The 18,583-nt window shown below is 38.2% G+C and overlaps 1 protein-coding gene across 23 annotated transcripts in view; it reads left to right on the top strand.

The window, feature by feature from the left end:
• DENND1A (DENN domain containing 1A) overlaps positions 1–18,583 on the top strand; it is a 508,029-nt gene that overhangs the window by 37,416 nt on the left and 452,030 nt on the right. For 6 of the 23 annotated variants that reach the window (XM_041724904.1, XM_041724896.1, XM_041724905.1 and 3 more), the window contains exon 2: positions 5,907–5,977. In XM_041724904.1, the coding sequence (XP_041580838.1) occupies positions 5,936–5,977 (42 nt within the window). In that variant the 5' untranslated portion in view covers positions 5,907–5,935. Of the gene's footprint in view, positions 1–1,733; positions 1,801–3,741; positions 3,900–4,125; positions 4,166–5,906; positions 5,978–18,583 lie in introns of those variants that run through there. The other 17 variants (XR_005983074.1, XM_041724911.1, XM_041724909.1 and 14 more) reach the window with 8 other exon arrangements.

Below are 18,583 nucleotides of genomic sequence, written 5' to 3'. Positions count from 1 at the left end.
AAAACTTGGGTCCATATTGGAAAATTGGCTCTGAATATGGTCTTCTCAGCATCATTACGTCTACTGAATTAGCAGTGAGTGTTAATAGGACAGAAATAGGTTTTTCGGTTCCTTTAGCCAAGTAGTTAAAAATATTGAGCATCTTGAGGAGTAATGGAGGAAATAAGCAGTCTCAAGGTAGTCTCAGAGACTCTCTGGGAATTGTTAGGCTTAGTTGTTTATAGGCTTAATGAAAATATTAAGAGTCTCTTGGCCATTTGCATTTAGAAGAGACACTTTTAAATTTGTTTTTTGATTTGCAGAGAAATAGAAAATGCTTCCATCTGCATTGGCTTCACTGGCCCTTAAAATAACTTATGTATATTTGTTGGTATGTTATATAACTTGTCACAACATTAGTCACCACTTCTTCCATAAGGCAACATATAAGTGATCATGGATAAGCATGACTCTAACTTATAATTATAGTCCAATTTGTTCTTAGTGTTTTAGTAAGTTTCTTTCTTTCTTTCTTTCTTTCTTTCTTTCTTTCTTTCTTTCTTTCTTTCTTTCAAAGAAACTCATAATCTTTGGCTCCATGTAATAGAGCTCTGGCAGCTATTTGAACTGAGTGAAAAATTTAGGTAGTTTTATTATTTCTCATTAGAATGAAGCAGTAACTATGTATAGCAATAGAAGAGAAATAAGCTTCAGTGCTTCTACAAATGTTTTTCTTTGAAATCTGTTTTTTTTTTTTTTTTTTTTTTTTTGCAAAAGCACTGTTGAAATGATGGATAATTGAGGTATACCTTAAGTTTATTTTATGTTGTATGTACTGAGTTATTCATTTAACTTGACCAGCAGTTTGTTCTTAAAGTGGGATCACTAGTCCAGCAGCATCAGTATTAGTTGTTAGTAAACAAATATTTGGGTACTTGTTAGAAATGCTAATTCTGGGGTCCTCCACCGCCCCCAAAACTCTGGAGTGGGGCTGGAAATCTCTCTCTTCACATGCTAAAGTTTGATAATCATGGAAGTGTATAATACTATCATTTACTGAAATCTTTCACACCCTAGGAAAGACTGGTCTGTCTTCCTTTATTCCTTCTACTCAGTATTTGATTCTGGCTATATGCCCGACTGTTTAGGTTCCTGGGAAACATTAGTGGGATGTGATCAATGAAATCCTTCTCTTGCAGTTTACATTCAGAGAGGGAGACTGACAGTGACCAAGATTGTAATAGGTATGCTAAGGATAATTAAAGTTAGATGGTAGAGAGTGTATTGGGGAAGGCCTTTCTGAGGAGTTAAACTTGAAGGTGAGTTTTGAATGACAGAAAGAGGGCCACCTACATGAAGATTGATGCAAAGGGCTGTTAGATAGGAATGAGTTTGGTGAGTTTCAGCTGCTGAAGGAAGGACAGTGTGCCTGGAATGCAGTGAGCAAGGGGAAAAAGATACGAAATGAAGTTGGAGAGAGGGAGAGACCAGATCATGTAGACCTCGTAAGGACTGTCTTCCCACTTCCAGCTTTTTTTTTCAATTGTAGAATACATGTGAAATTTACCATCTTAACCATTTTTGTACAGTTTAGTGGTGTTAAAAATGTATGCATACTATTGTGCAGCCATCCCCATCATTCACTTCCAGAACTCAGATTTTGACTTTGAGTGATATGGGACACTTTGGGGAGGTTTTAAGCCAAGGACTGACCTAAACTGATCTTTATAGTAAAAGGATTACTGGCCACTGAATTGAAATCTGACCGAAAGAGGGGAAGAGAGGAAGCAGCAAGATCAGAAAAGTATTGCAATCTTGGAGGTGAGATGGTGATCTGGCAAAGATACTGTGATTGGGGATGGTGAGAAGCATTCAAATTCTGGATATATTTTGATGATCAAATCAACAGAATTTGCTGATTGTGACATGTAAATAATTGTGGCATATAAAAGAGGAGTCAAAGATGACACCAAGTATTTTTTGGTTGAATAATTACTAGAATGCAAGCTACGCAGGTTTGAGAGAGAAAAGCACCATTTGTTTAATGAGAAATGCTTCTTGAACATCCAGGTAGGGATGTTGAGTAGGCAATTGGATAAGGAAATCTGGAGTTGGGGAAGAAGTCAGATTGGAGACGTGATTTTGGGGCTTGTCAGCATTTGCATGGTAATTAAAGCCACAAGGCTGAATGAGATCATCTAAGTAATGAGTGGAGACAGGGAGAGGTCCAGGACTAAATTTGAGGGTAGGAGAGAAGGAATTAACAAAGGAACAGTCAATGAGGTAGGAAGATACCAATAAAGAGTGATATCCTGGAAGGCAAGAGACAAAAGTGTTTCAAGGAAGGAAAAAGTATCAACTGTGTCAAATGCTGCTGAGACATTAAGATAAGCCCTGACAGTCGGCCATTTTAGCACATTTTAGCAATGTGGTTGTTTCAGTGCTGTGATAGGTTCAGAAGCCTGTTGAAGTGTGTTAGAGGAAGGGAGAAGCAGCAGAGACCACGAGTATAGACAATGTTAGGCCAGTCTACACCTAGAGAGAGAGCAGGTCTGTACAAAATGCCTTAACCTGATGGCACAGGTTAATATATCAGAGCTCCAGTGTTTAAAACTTTGTTATGTAATTTCTTCATATGTGCATGTTTGTTATTTCAATTTTCCAATGAAATTTTGAGATAAAATTCAGCCAATTGCAAAATAGACTTAAAAAAGATATGTTTATTTACATTTTTTTTCTTTTAAAGATTTATTTATTTTACAGAGAGTGAGTGCAGGGGAGGGAGTAGAGACAGGTCTAAGGAGACTCCAAGCTCAGCTCAGAGCCCAACATGGGTCTCAGTCCCATGACCCTGAGATCATGACCTGAGCTGAAACCAGGAGTGGGATGCTCAACTGACTCTGCCACCCAGGCACCGCAAGAAGGCTTTGTTTAGATTTTAGAAGGAATCTTCCTGATCCTTTTTAGACAACTTTAGTGCATTCCTTTCTTTCATCAAACACTCTACTTTGAGATCATTTGAATGAAAGGAATGTTTCCATAGGACATTTTCCACAATGTTTGGTGGCCAAAGGATGCTGACCTGGTAGGCCTTTTTATATCCTCCTGCAAGGGAAAACACACAAAAAATTTTAAGTCTCTCTTAAAACTTTAGTTTGTTTTATTTCGTTTTTTTTTTTTTTTTAAAGATTTTATTTATTTATTCACAAGAGACGCAGAGAGAGAGAGAGAGAGAGAGAGAGAGAGAGAGAGAGGCAGAGACAGAAGCAGGCTCCATGCAGGGAGCCCGATTCAGGACTCGATCCCAGGTCCCTAGGATCACGCCCTGGGCGGAAGGCAGCACTAAACTGTTGAGCCACCTGGGCTGCCCTTATTTAGGTTTTTAAGTAAAATACTCTTCTTTTACTGTCTGATTTTAAAATTATATTTGACAGGTATATTTAAATACCTTGAACTTTAGAGCAGCCAACTCTTTTCACTGTAGGTACTTATTAAAAAAAAAAAAAAGTTTAAGTTTCTCTTCAGTGAAGGAATGATGATCCTTCACAAGAGAGATAGATTCCTGATTGACAAAACACACATTTTTCTACTAAGGAAGTAGAGGGAATATTAACATATTTTATTGAATCTAAGATGCCATTATTTTTTTTTTTTTAATTTTTTTTTTTATTTTTTTATTTATTTATGATAGGCACACAGTGAGAGAGAGAGAAGCAGAGACATAGGCAGAGGGAGAAGCAGGCTCCATGCACCGGGAGCCCGACGTGGGATTCGATCCCGAGTCTCCAGGATCGCGCCCCGGGCCAAAGGCAGGCGCCAAACCGCTGCGCCACCCAGGGATCCCCTAAGATGCCATTATTTGTAAACTGCACCATTATATGCATTACTAAGAAAGAAAAAAAGTGCTGCCATTTAGCATTGTAAGATACAATAGATTTTAAGAGATGCGGGGGTGGGGGGGAGTTCATCTTAGAATCAATGAAGCACAGAATTTGAGCTCTGGGTGTGTTTGTAACTAGCTCTGGGACCATCAACAAGTCACATAGAATCTCTGCCTCAGGTTCCTCACCTGGGTGGTGAGAATGATAATAACTGATCTACTTGTCTTCATAGGATTATATAATGAGGTTGAAATGAGATGAATGAGAGTTATTTTAAGAAATGGAATCTACTAGGCAAATTCAAGGTATTTATTTCTTTGAAATTAACAGATCTGATTAGGTGTCTCGAAGTTTCTGAGCCTTGTTGTCAGGTTTAAAATAGAATTCAGTTATAGACATTTGAAAATATAACATTTTCTTCTAAATGGCTTTCAATCTGGAAGTATCTTTTTATTGTAGTTTTAGAATCAAAGAGAAAACTCAAAGATAATAAAACCTGATGTTGGGCAGCCCCGGTGGGGCTTTAGCCCCACCTTCCACCCAGGGCCTGATTCTAGAGACCCAGGATCGAGTCCCACGTCAGGCTTCCTGCATGGAGCCTGCTTCTTCTCCCTGTGTCTGTGTCTCTCATTAATAAATAAATAACATCTTTAAAAATATATATATAACCTGATGTTCTCATCATTCAGAATTAACAACTGTTAATGTTCTGTTAGTGCTGTGATCTTCTTCAGAGTTATTATGAAATATTTATGACATAAAGAGGTAAAAGGATATAATAATGAAACTTTGTGTAACTTGCCAGTGCCAGTACAGGTGAAGTCCCCTCTGTGGAAACAGTATCTTATATTTAGATTAGCATCCTGTCTTCATAATAGTGTAGTGATTTAGGATACTGTTTCTCTTGTTTCAGTCTTTATTTTTTTAAAGATTTTATTTACTTATTCATGAGAGACACACAGAGAGAGGCAGAGACATAGGCAGAGGGAGAAGCAGGCTCCCTGTGGGGAGCCTGATGTGGGACTATATCTATACTAGGACCCTGGGATTACAACCTGAACCAAAGGCAGACACTCAACCATTGAGCCACCCAGGTGCCCCTTTTGTTTCAGTCTTTAAAACCTGTAAATAGGGCAGCACAGGTGGCTCGGTGGTTTAGCGCCGCCTTCAGTCCAGGGCGTAATCCCAGAAACCCGGGTTCGAGTCCCACATCGGGCTCCCTGCATGGAGCCTGCTTCTTCCTCTGCCTGTGTCTCTGCCTCTCTCTCTCTCTCTCTCTCTCTCTCTCTGTGTGTGTGTGTGTGTGTCTCTATGAATAAATAAATAAAATCCTAAAAAAAAAATAAAACCTATAAATAAGCAAGTTAACTGCATCATATGTGTTTTATCCCAGAATATGCGGGAGAATCTACTTTGTGCTAGTATTGCCTAGGTTTGAGTTTCTTCAGAATCTACCTCTGGGGGGGCAAAAAATCTACCTCTGGGCTTTGGAGATACAGCTGTGTAAATTCAAAATATGACACCTGTGAAATCATAATCATAGCTAGCTGCTTATTTGTTAGGCATTGTACCCAGACAGTTATTGTGTGTTTTCTTTAGGTTTCATTATAAATCTTCTGGTTAGATGTTTGTTTGTTTCCTTCCTTCCTTCCTTCCTTCCTTCCTTCCTTCCTCTTCCTTCCTTCCTTCCTTCGAGAGAGAGAGAGGAGAGAGTGTGTACAAGTGGGGTGGGGGAATTGGCTGGGGGAGAGGGAGAAGCAGACTCCCTACTGAGCAGGGAGCCCAACTTGACTCGGGGCTCAATCCCAGGACCCATGTGAGATCATGACCTGAGCTGAAGGCAGATGCTTAACCAGCTGGGCCACCCAGGTGCCCCAGGCATTTTCATTTAATAGATCAGAAAAGCATGGCTCAGAGAAGTTGAGTAACTTGGCCAATGCTACATAGCTATTGGTTTTAAGTAAGGTTGGCATTATACCATAGCCCACATGTTCTATACCGTACACCTTCAATCCTTGTCAGTAATCACAATCTGTTCTTTTGTAGGCAGAACCCAGAGACCACCTTTGAAGTGTATGTTGAAGTGGCCTATCCTAGGACGGGTGGCACTCTTTCAGGTATTTGCATGTTTGATTATGTTATGTGTTTATTGTATGAGAAAGCTTTGCACAACATTGTTTCTTGGCCTTTGGCTAAGGTCAGGTGGAGATAAATATACATGTGGGATATGTGAATATTCTAAATTGTGATTTATCTTTAAATATATTTAATAGTTTTTCCCTTTTATTTCACATCATCCTAAGGAATGGAGAATAAGCACAGTGAACATTTTAAATTAAAAGTCACTGCTATAATAGGCTTGAGGTATGGCTTTATTCATTGTAATCATTGAGTTTTGGTTTGTATCTTTCACAGATGCCTGGAAGTCAACTGTTTGGTATGAAATATTGTCACCTTGCTAATGAGGAAGGCTTAGAATTAAGTTGCAAAATAATATAAAGGGAACTCTCTGCCACTCAACTGGAAGGAGATGTTTGAAATGGACTTAATGTAGTAAATTTACAGTCTTCTGGTTAAAAAAAAAAGTTGGAAATTAGTTGAAGGAAACACCTCCTTTGTCTTTAGCTTTTGGACTAATTTGGATCTGTATTACTGGACAACAGGATCTTAGATAAGGTTAGAGTATCTTGCATAGGCTGAGTATATTCTCAACCTAAAATCCTTCTTGGTTAATGAGAAAAAAATAACCCCATAACCTAGTGTTCTTTTCTTTGGAAACTAAGAGAGTGATACATTTGCCAGAGGTATGCCAAAGAGCAACTCTTGGTCCACACACACAAGCAGTTGTGTGTATTACTTGGTGTTTAGGGAGAGAGAATTTACTTGGATTAGTATTGTGGGGTAATCAGAATTCCACTGGTAGTTATGCTCTTAATTGGCTATGCAATATTTTCTATTTCATTGTCAGACCGTAATACTCTTAAAATAGCTACCTTTATTGAGAATCTGAAAGTTATAAGAATGGTCAAGTGCATATGCCCTTTCCTTAGATTCATCAATTGTTACCCATTTACCATATTTGCTTTATCACCCTATATGTATATATTATGTATATATAAATACTTCAGAATATATCTCCTAAGAATTTTCTTACCATTGAAATAAGAGAATTTAATGTTCATGTAATTAAATGTCAGTTGTCCATGTTTAATCAGTTGTCCCAATAGTATCCTTTATCGCATTTTCCTTTCTGATCCAGAATCTAACTCAGCATCATGTGGTCCATTTAATGTTTTTTTTCAGTAAGGAATAGTTTCACAGCCTTTCTCTACCTTTTATGACGACACATTTTAAAGAATTTAGGTCTCTTTTCTTGTAGAAGGTCTCTAGATTTGGATTGAATTATATCATTATGATTAGATTTGGGTTATGGATTTTTGACAGAGGTCTCTGTGATATTGTGTATAATATCAGCAGGCACATGATGTCTATCCCTTATTTGTGAGGAAAAAAACTACATGGAGCTCATATGTGTAGTTTAACAATTATCAAGTGAGTGCCCATGTTACTGCTATCCAGGCTAAGGAATATATTGTTGTCTGGGTCTAAGAAAATACTGTTACTGCTGGAGGGTTTCCTGCCCTGGCCTTGTGCTTTAATGGGCCCTGCTTTGGCCCTTTTCCATGGGGCAGAGTCTCTGGGGCCTGGGACATGTCTACTTAGAGCCTGAACCTTTCCATGCTATACTATACCTATTATCTCAGAATTTCTTGTTCACGTGGCCCTGAGCTTGTTTCCAGAGCCTCTGTGAGTCCTTTTCCTGGGGTCTGTCCCTCTAAGGGTGGACGGGGCTGCTGGTGTATACAAGGGATGGCTTAAGTGTGGCTATTTGTGGAGAGTAGGGTGTGGAATGGAGTTTGGACTTATGAGTGGAAGTGACTGCATGCTTGTGTGAGGTCCTTGGCAGTGTTGGATTGGAGAAGAGGGCAATGGGTGGTGGGCCAGTGGCCAGTTCTCCCTGGACCACCATATTTCAGCATGGAACTCTAGGGAATCCAGAATTCTTTGCATGAATCTGGCTTTCCAGGTAGTTATAAAGGTGTATTTGTCATGATAGGAGGATAGAACATATTTTATTTAATAGTTTATAAGCTTGTTTCATGTCTTTCAAATATTTACACATATGGTATGAGGGCCTCTATTTGTACACTTGCTGAGGCCCTGTAAGTGGTGGAAGTGGATTTGGTTGGCACTCCAGAGGGTCCCTCCTTTCCGTTCTCCAGAGGTAACTACTATCCTGGCTTTTATGATAATCATTTTTCTTTATAGTTTTATGACATAAGTATACCTCCTTGAAAAATATAATTTAGTGCCTGTTTCTGAATTTTATAGAAACAGAATTATTCTTTGTGTAGTTTTGCTGCTTTTTTTGCTCAAGGTTATGTTTGTAGGGGTTCTGCATGTTGTATGTAGCTGTAGTCATTTTCATTGCTGTAGGATTATGTTACAATTTATTCTACTGTTGAAAACACTTGAAGTTGTTTGCAGTTTTGGGCTATTAGAAGCAATGCTGCTGTAATCCTTCCTTATATGTAAATCCTGGTGCACTTAAATGTACATTTCCTTGGGATGTCATACTTGATTACTGGATCATGCTAAACTGTTTTTCAAAATTGTGCTAGTCTACACTCCCTCCAGCGGTGTTTGATAGTCCTTATTGCTTTACAACTTCATCAGTTAGAATTAGATTTGTTGATTTTTTTGCCAACCTGATGGTTATATAGCAGTATCTCCTTTTTACTTGCATTGTCCTGATGACTAATGAGACCAAGCACCTTTGCTTATTGGCTTCTTGAATAGCTTCTTTTTTAAAGTGCCTGTTCAAATCTCTTGCTAATTTTTCTTACTGATTTTTCTACCTTTTCCTCGTTGACTTGTAAGATTATAGTATGGATACTAATTACCTGGCTGTGTGTATTACAAATATCTTCTTCCACTGTATGGTTTGTCCTTTACTGTCTTTGTTACTTTTGATCATAACTTCTTGATTTTAATGTAGTAAAATTGGCTAATAGTTTCCTATACCACGGAAAGAAGATAGTTTTTCTCTAAGAAATTTATGGTTTTGCCTTTTGCATTTAGGTCTTTATTAAGGATTTTATTTTTTAGTAGATTAGCTAATTTAAAAATTGGGAAACTAAATAGGGGCACCTGGATGGCTCAGTCTCTAGAGGACACAAATCTTGGTCTCAGGGTTGTGAGTTCAAGCCCCACATTGAGTATGGAGCCTACTTAAGAACACAACTGGGAAACTAAAGCTGAATTACTGGGATCCGCTACTCCTTTACTTGAAACATTTTAATAAAATGATCAGGGGCACCTGGGTGGCTCAGTCAGTTAAGTTTGCTTCAGCTCAGGTCATGATCCCAGGGGCCTGCGATTGAGCCTAGCATTGGGCTCCCTACTCACTGGAGAATCTGCTTCTCCCTCTGCCCCTTTCCCTCCCCCCTCTTACATAAATAAATAAAATCTTAAAAAAAATGATCATGTACTTCTAGGTGCACCTGGCTGGGTCAGTTGGTAGAGCGTGCATCTCTTGATCTCGGGGTAGTAAAGTTTGAACCCCATGTTGGTATAGAGATTACTTAAATAATAAAATCTTAAAAAAAAAAAGATCAGGTACTTCTAAATCATACTTTAAAAATAAAATTACCTCACAAAAATATGACAGATATGAGAAAGGTCAGTAAGAAATAATACTAGACTTTAAAAACAGTTCTTTTACCCTCGACTACTTCTAATGTCTCCATTACCGAAGACCTGTATTATAAGCTGTGTACTGTATTCTGAAGAGCATTCCATGACCTCCATGGAAGGGACATATGATCTGTCAGCTCCACTTAGTGTGTCAAGACATCAGACACTGAATGGGACACCTTGGAAACACTGTGCCAGGAAGATTTGGGTACACAACTGAACTCCTGGTGCTGCTTGCTTTCTTTGGGAGTTTGAAATTTCCTAGTTGTTATTACCAAGAAATAAGGTGTCACTTTGTATTTGATTTTAGGTCCCTTTTGTCTACTTCTACAACCTTCTTGTTTTTAATTAAACTTATATTTGCCTTTTTCGGATATTATTGAATGCATTATTTTTGCCTTTTTAAATGATTGCAAGAAATCTGCCTTAAGATTAGTCTTTGTTCCTTGGATCTGCATCTCTGATCTCTGTCAAAGTATCTGAGCAAACTTAGGTATAAACTTTACACCATACAGTACTAGTGTCTGGGCATAATCTTCTCTTTGAAGTTTGTTTGCATCCCCCAGAGGGATTAGTTCCCTGCTGTGAGAAGGTGGGTTAGAAAGCACTGAAACTACTTTACGGGTCTTTAATTGGGGGATTTAGTATACATTTTATTCTATAAACTTCTGTGGGAGTTTCAGTCTTACAATTTTTCTTATAATGTGGTATGTTATATTCTCATTGTAAATTAGAAAAAAAACCCTAAAAATTTCCTCAAGTTATTTAAGTACATATCAACACATTATCCTGATTTGTGTTTTGTTTCTATTTAAATTTTTAGTAGCTTGTTTTCAGATTAGTTTTTGAGTATGTATACAATTTAAAAATTTTTGAAAAATCACAAAGAGAAAAATCATCACTCAGCAATAAACACTATTAATGTTTTGGTATATTTATTTCTTTGTCTTTTGCATGTAAGTGTATATAAAATATATAAATTATATATATGTATTTTCTATAAACATAAGCTTTTCCCCTGAACTTCTGCTAGGTGTTTTCCTTGCTATGTCCCCCAAATCATTAAGATTTTCCTAAAATTAATATAGCTTTGTGAAAATTATTTCAGTTATGAATTATTACATCATGTTTATGAGCAATATTTACTTACAATTGGATCTTTCAATTGTTTCTAGAATTCTCCTATTATAAACAATGCAAGCAAACCTATCTGTGTATGGTGCTTGTTATTTAAGTATGTAATTTTGAAAAGTTGGGACGTTTTGAGTAGATATTTGATCTACTTTATTCTTAACATTTATGATTTTTGGGCCGCATTCCATTTTATATACTCTAATTTATGTATTTGTTCAAGAACCCACCTTGACATGGGGATCCCAGAAAACTAATAGAGTTGTCTTAAGTTGTGAAACCACCCAAAGCTGAGTTCAGCCTGTCTGACTGAAGGTCTCAGAAGAGGGTGCTCTTGCGAGAAGGATGAGCCTGCCAGTCCCATGATCAGATGGTACTGGCCATGCTGAAACTCTGGAATGCATTTCCAGCACAAGTTTCTCATTACAGCTGGCATTTCGGAGCCTGCTGTGGGCACTCTGCTTGGGCAGCCACTGAGCACTGGGAGAGTTGCATTAGCATCAGGTTCCAAAGGCCAATCTACCTTCCAGCTTCCTCTGGCATCAGCTCCCTGCCCAGTGTCTTACTGCAATAGCTCAGTGCCACTCAGTAACAAAAAGTGGATAGTCAAGGGAAGAAATTGTCGTGAGAATTCTGGAAGGAATGCTCACAACATGATGCTTTGGGTAGCTGGGGTTTTTAGCTATAATCAGTAACTTAAACACACACCCTTACTTTCATATCTCTTTTAAATGGATCAGCGGTATCATGAAAACCGAGTCTCACCTAACTGAAAGAATTGAGAGCCAGGGGATCCCTGGGTGGCTCAGCGGTTTAGTGCCTGCCTTCAGCCCAGGGCATGATCCTGGAGTTCCAGGATTGAGTCCCTTGTTGGGCTCCCTGTATGGAGCCTGCTTCTCCCTCTGCCTGTTTCTCTGCCCCCCCGCCCCGTGTGTCTCTAATTAATAAATAAATAAAATCTTAAAAAAAAAAAAAAAGAATTGAGATCCAGATTTGTTACATTCTAAATTTGATCTTTCACTTTGTAGGACTTAATTCTACAAACTTCGCTTGCATCTGTGACTACAATGGATGCTCAACATGACTAGATTTTTTTTTTTTTAGATATTTTTTTAAATTGACTTAAAAAATAAAAACGGGGCACCTGGGTGGCTCAGTCAGTTAAGTGGCTGCTTTTGGCTTAGGTCACGATCTCAGGGTCCTGGGATTGAGCCCAGGAAGTTGGGCTTCCTGCTCAGCAGGCAGTCTGCTTCTCCCTCTCCCTCTGCCCCACTTGTTGCCCTTTGCATGCATGCTCTCTTCGTCTCTCAAATAAGTAAAATCTAAAAAAAAAAAAAAAAATGTTGGCTCTTTAGAAGTGGGATAGAGGGGGCAAAAGCCTTTTGAGAATTGTTTTACTTCAGATTAAAGAATTAGAGGTATTAACTAAATTTATTATCTTTTCAATAAGATAACCACAGCAAACTTTTGAAGAATGGTGATAAAGTGGCTAACTTTTATTGAGTCCTTACTATGTCTGAGTTACTTTTCTTAATATTGCCTTGTTACATTTTGACCCTTTAAAATGGGTCATATTTTTGAGGAAACTGAGGCTCAGAAAGGTTAATTTGCTTGCCTAGATGGGACAACCACCAAGTTTGAAGATTCAGGATTTTTTTGTAAGTAAATTATTTATTAAGGGGCAGTGCACATACTATAAAATCCACTCTTTTAAAATATACAAATCAGTGTTTCTAGGATACTCACAAGGTCGTACAATTGCACCATTTTCTTTTTTCTTTTCTTTTCTTTTTTTTTTTTTTTTAAGATTTTATTTATTCATGAGAGACAGAGAGAGAGAGAGAGAGGCAGAGAGAGAAGCAGGCTCCATGCAGGGAGCCCGATGTGGGACTCCATCCCGGGACCCCAGGATTACGCTCTGAGCCAAAGACAGGCACTTAACCGCTGAGCCACGCAGGCGTCCCAAGATTCAGGATTTTGACTTCATTCTCATGGCATCATTCTGAAAATGACTGCCTAATGTTACTTGCATGTGCAGTAGTTAGAAAAATCAGATATTGTGAGGGAAGGAAAAATCAGGATTATCTAGAAAATCAGAGGAGAGGCAGTTTTCATTCAGGAACTATGTAAGGATTTCTTATAGTTTGTTTCTTTTAAATGAGTCAGCGTGATTACTTTAGCTTTTATTTTTCTTCTCTTGTATTTTCCAGTGAAAGTGAATCCATTTTATGGAGTATTAAGGCATGACCCACGATTTGTAGTAGTGTAGGGACGAATTACCACTCATTTGAAAGACATGGATTACTTAAAAATCTTTATTATAATTTTTCCTGACTCTAAGTACTTGATATTGCCTGTTTGAAAATAATGTATTTGGGATAGAGGGATGGAACCTCCTCTCACGGTACCTTTTTTTTTTTTTTTTTAAGTTTTTGTTTATTTGAGAGAGAGTGTGAGCATGAGTCGGGTGGGGGGTGTGGGGTGAGGGGAAGGGCAGAGGGAGAGGAACAAGCAGACTCCCTGCTGAGCAGGGAGCTTGACTTGGAGCTTGATCCCAGAACCCGGAGATGGTGACCTGAGCTGAAGTCAGACGCTTAATGACTGAGCCACTCAAGCTCCCCTCACTGTACTTTTTAAGCTCATTTTGAAAAGGGATGCCTTTGAGAATTGTAATGTGCTTTATGTTTTAGGATCATTAAAATATTTCTTTGAATTATAGTTGAGTCTAGTGAGAGCTCATTGTAATCAAGATTCCGCCCACTGCCTAATGAAGTAAGAGGTATTAGCTCAATTATATAGGTAAGAAAAATAGGGTTCCATGAGGGTAGAAATGATCTTTCTTGTACCTGAAATTCCAATAGCTAGAACTGTATCTGGCATTATAGTAGGCCCTCAATAAACATTGAGTGATTAAAGCTTAGAGATCGGAAGCGACTTGTCGAAAGGATAGAGTTGGAATTTGAAGTCTACTCTTTATTCTTTAAACCAGCTTATGAAAACTATAACACAAATTATATGTGTATATACAGCTTAAAGAATAAACAAAAATGCACATATCTACCATTCAACTTGGGAAATAGAACATATTGTATCTTTGAAGCCCATCTGTATTGAGATCACATTTTGAATTTTACCTTGTGTATTGTTGCTTGAAGCTTGTGCTCTTTATTACACTATGCTGATGCTCTAAATTGGTTATGAGAATGACTGAATTGCTGTTCTTAAAAAGTAACAGAAAGTGAGCCATATATTCTCATATATTTAGTTATTTGAAGTTGATTCCAGATTTCTTCTAAAGTGCACAATTTAGGGGCCATCTGGGTATAAATTATAACATAGGAGAGTCATGATTCTTGGTAATTCATGGCAATGTGGTTCTTCTTGCTGTACTTATGGTTCACAGTGTAAGACCTTGGGCCCTCTAGGTGGACCAGCAATTCATTGATCTACTAATCCATAAAATCCATGTGAGCAGCAGGTTTGTTGATACATATTTTAGTTCCCTCAAAATGACTATTTGAGTGTCATTTTGTTCAACTATAAAATGGAGGCCTTAATAGTACTTACTTCACTTAGTTGAAAGATTAAATAGGAATGCAGAGTGCATGGGACATGGAAAGTTCTTAATAAATGGGAGCTATTATGTTATTTGTTTTAAAAATATTATTTTAGAGAAGGTTTAGTGTTTTGAGAAGTTGTCTTCAAAGTAGCCCTACCATTTCATATTCCCACTAGCACTGAATGAGAGTTCCTAGTGCTCCATATCTTCACCAGTGTTTGATGTTGTCAGTATTTTGGATTTTGGTCATTCTAATATTTATGTATTGGTATCTCATTGTTTTAATTTGCATTTTCCTGAGGACAAACATGGAGCATTTTTTTCATATTCTGATTTGCCATCTGTATATCTTGTTTGGTGAAGTATCTGTTAAGGTCTTTGGCCCATTTTTAAAAATTGGGTTGTTTTTTCATTGAGTTTTAAGAGTTCTTTGTAAATTTTAGATAACAATCCTTTATCAAGTGTATCTTTTGCAAATTTTTGCTCCCAGTTTGGCTTGTCCCCTCATTCTCTTGGCATTGTCTTTGGTAGAACAGAGGTTTTTAATTTTAATAGAATTCCAGATTATGAGTTATTTCTTTCATGGATCATGCGTGTGGTGGTTTATCTAAAAAGAGATCGCCATACTCAGCGTCATCTAGATTTTTTCCTATGTTTTCTCTAGGAGTTTTATACCTTTGTGTTTTATATTTTGATCTATGATCCATTTTTAGTTAGCTTTTGTGAGGGGTATAAGGAAGGTCTGTGTGTAGATTCACTTGATTGCATGTGGATGTTCAGTTGTTTTGGTAAATTTTCTTGGGAAGACGATCTTGTTTCTTTGGCAAAGATCAGATACTATGTATGGGTCTATTTTTGGAAGTTCTCTATTGATCTATTTTTTTTTTAAAGATTTTATTTGTTCATGAGAGACACACAGAGAGAGGCAGAGACATAGGCAAAGGGAGAAGCAGAGTCCTTGAGGTGAGCCTGATGCAGGACTCGATCCCAGGACCCCAGGATCATGTCCTGAGCTGAAGGCAGATGCTCAACCACTGAACCACCCAAGCATCCCTGATCTGTTTATTCTTTTACTGGTACCATCCTTTGTTGGTTACTGTAGCATTATAGTAATTCTTGAAGTCTGTTAGTGTCAGTCTTTCAAAATTTGTTTTTCTCCTTAATACTGTGTTTACTCTTCTGGGTCTTTTGCCTCTTCCTATGCTTTAGAATCAGTTTGTCAGTATCCACAAAATAACTTTTTTTTTTTTTTTAATTAACTTTTATTGGTGTTTAATTTACCAACATACAGAAAAACACCCAGTGCTCATCCCGTCAAGTGTCCACCTCAGTGCCCGTCACCCATTCCCCTCCAACACCCGCCCTCCTCCCCTTCCACCACCCCTAGTTCGTTTCCCCGAGTTAGGAGTCTTTATGTTCTGTCTCCCTTCCTGATATTTCCCAACATTTCTTTTCCCTTCCTTTATATCCCCTTTCACTATTATTCATATTCCCCAAATGAATGAGAACATACACTGTTTGTCCTTCTCCGATTGACTTATTTCACTCAGCATAATACCCTCCAGTTCCATCCACGTTGAAGCAAATGGTGGGTATTTGTCGTTTCTAATTGCTGAGTAATATTCCATTGTATACATAAACCACATCTTCTTTATCCATTCATCTTTCGATGGACACCGAGGCTCCTTCCACAGTTTGGCTATTGTGGCCATTGCTGATAGAAACATCGGGGTGCAGGTGTCCCGACGTTTCATTGCATCTGAATCTTTGGGGTAAATCCCCAACAGTGCAATTGCTGGGTCGTAGGGCAGGTCTATTTTTAACTCTTTGAGGAACCTCCACACAGTTTTCCAGAGTGGCTGCACCAGTTCACATTCCCACCAACAGTGTAAGAGGGTTCCCTTTTCTCCGCATCCTCTCCAACATTTGTTGTTTCCTGCCTTGTTAATTTTCCCCATTCTCACTGGTGTGAGGTGGTATCTCATTGTGGTTTTGATTTGTATTTCCCTGATGGCAAGTGATGCAGAGCATTTTCTCATGTGCTTGTTGGCCATGTCCATGTCTTCCTCTGTGAGATTTCTCTTCATGTCTTTTGCCCATTTCATGATTGGATTGTTTGTTTCTTTGGTGTTGAGTTTAATAAGTTCTTTATAGATTTTGGAAACTAGCCCTTTATCTGATATGTCATTTGCAAATATCTTCTCCCATTCTGTAGGTTGTCTTTTAGTTTTGTTGACTGTATCCTTTGCTGTGTAAAAGCTTCTTAACTTGATGAAGTCCCAATAGTTCATGTTTGCTTTTGTTTCTTTTGCCTTCGTGGATGTATCTTGCAAGAAGTTACTGTGGCCAAGTTCAAAAAGGGTGTTGCCTGTGTTCTCCTCTAGGATTTTGATGGAATCTTGTCTCACATTTAGATCTCTCATCCATTTTGAGTTTATCTTTGTGTATGGTGAAAGAGAGTGGTCCAGTTTCATTCTTCTGCATGTGGATGTCCAATTTTCCCAGCACCATTTATTGAAGAGACTGTCTTTCTTCCAATGGATAGTCTTTCCTCCTTTATCGAATATTAGATGACCGTACATTTCAGGGTCCACTTCTGGGTTCTCTATTCTGTTCCATTGATCTATGTGTCTGTTTTTGTGCCAGTACCACACTGTCTTGATGACCACAGCTTTGTAATACAACCTGAAATCTGGCATTGTGATGCCCCCAGCTAAGGTTTTCTTTTTTAAAATTCCCCTGGCTATTCGGGTTCTTTTCTGATTCCACACAAATCTTAAAATAATTTGTTCTAACTCTCTGAAGAAAGTCCATGGTATTTTGATAGGGATTGCATTAAACGTATAAATTGCCCTGGGTAACATTGACATTTTTACAATATTAATTCTGCCAATCCATGAGCATGGAATATTTTTCCATCTCTTTGTGTCTTCCTCAATTTCTTTCAGAAGTGTTCTATAGTTTTTAGGGTATAGATCTTTTACCTCTTTGGTTAGGTTTATTCCTAGGTATCTTATGCTTTTGGGTGCAATTGTAAATGGGATTGACTCCTTAATTTCTCTTTCTTCAGTCTCATTGTTAGTGTATAGAAATGCCATTGATTTCTGGGCATTGATTTTGTATCCTGCCACGCTACCAAATTGCTGTATGAGTTCTAGCAATCTTGGGGTGGAGGCTTTTGGGTTTTCTATGTAGAGTATCATGTCATCGGCGAAGAGGGAGAGTTTGACTTCTTCTTTGCCAATTTGAATGCCTTTAATGTCTTTTTGTTGTCTGATTGCTGAGGCAAGGACTTCCAGAACTATGTTGAACAGCAGTGGTGAGAGTGGACATCCCTGTCTTGTTCCTGATCTTAGGGGAAAGGCTCCCAGTGCTTCCCCATTGAGAATGATATTTGCTGTGGGCTTTTCGTAGATGGCTTTTAAGATGTCGAGGAAAGTTCCCTCTATCCCAACACTCTGAAGGGTTTTGATCAGGAATGGATGCTGTATTTTGTCAAATGCTTTCTCTGCATCTAATGAGAGTATCATATGGTTCTTGGTTTTTCTCTTGCTGATATGATGAATCACATTGATGGTTTTACGAGTGTTGAACCAGCCTTGTGTCCCAGGGATAAATCCTACTTGGTCATGGTGAATAATTTTCTTAATGTGTTGTTGGATCCTATTGGCTAGTATCTTGTTGAGAATTTTTGCATCCATGTTCATCAGGGATATTGGTCTGTAATTCTCCTTTTTGGTGGGGTCTTTGTCTGGTTTCGGAATTAAGGTGATGCTGGCCTCATAGAACGAATTTGGAAGTACTCCATCTCTTTCTATCTTTCCAAACGGCTTTAGTAGAATAGGTATGATTTCTTCTTTAAACGTTTGATAGAATTCCCCTGGGAAGCCATCTGGCCCTGGACTCTTGTGTCTTGGGAGGTTTTTGATGACTGCTTCAATTTCCTCCCTGGTTATTGGCCTGTTCAGGTTTTCTATTTCTTCCTGCTCCAGTTTTGGTAGTTTGTGGCTTTCCAGGAATGCGTCCATTTCTTCTAGATTTCCTAATTTATTGGTGTACAGCTGTTCATAATATGTTTTTAAAATCGTTTGTATTTCCTTGGTGTTGGTAGTGATGTCCCCTTTCTCATTCATGATTTTATTAATTTGAGTCTTCTCTCTCTTCTTTTTAATAAGGTTGGCTAATGGTTTATCTATCTTATTAATTCTTTCAAAGAACCAACTCCTGGTTCTGTTGATCTGTTCCACAGTTCTTTTGGTCTCGATATCATTGAGTT

The sequence above is a fragment of the Vulpes lagopus genome, chromosome 12 (assembly GCF_018345385.1).
Source record: "Vulpes lagopus strain Blue_001 chromosome 12, ASM1834538v1, whole genome shotgun sequence".
Classification (NCBI taxonomy): Eukaryota; Metazoa; Chordata; class Mammalia; order Carnivora; family Canidae; genus Vulpes; species Vulpes lagopus.
This window is presented reverse-complemented; position numbering and strand designations above follow the sequence as displayed.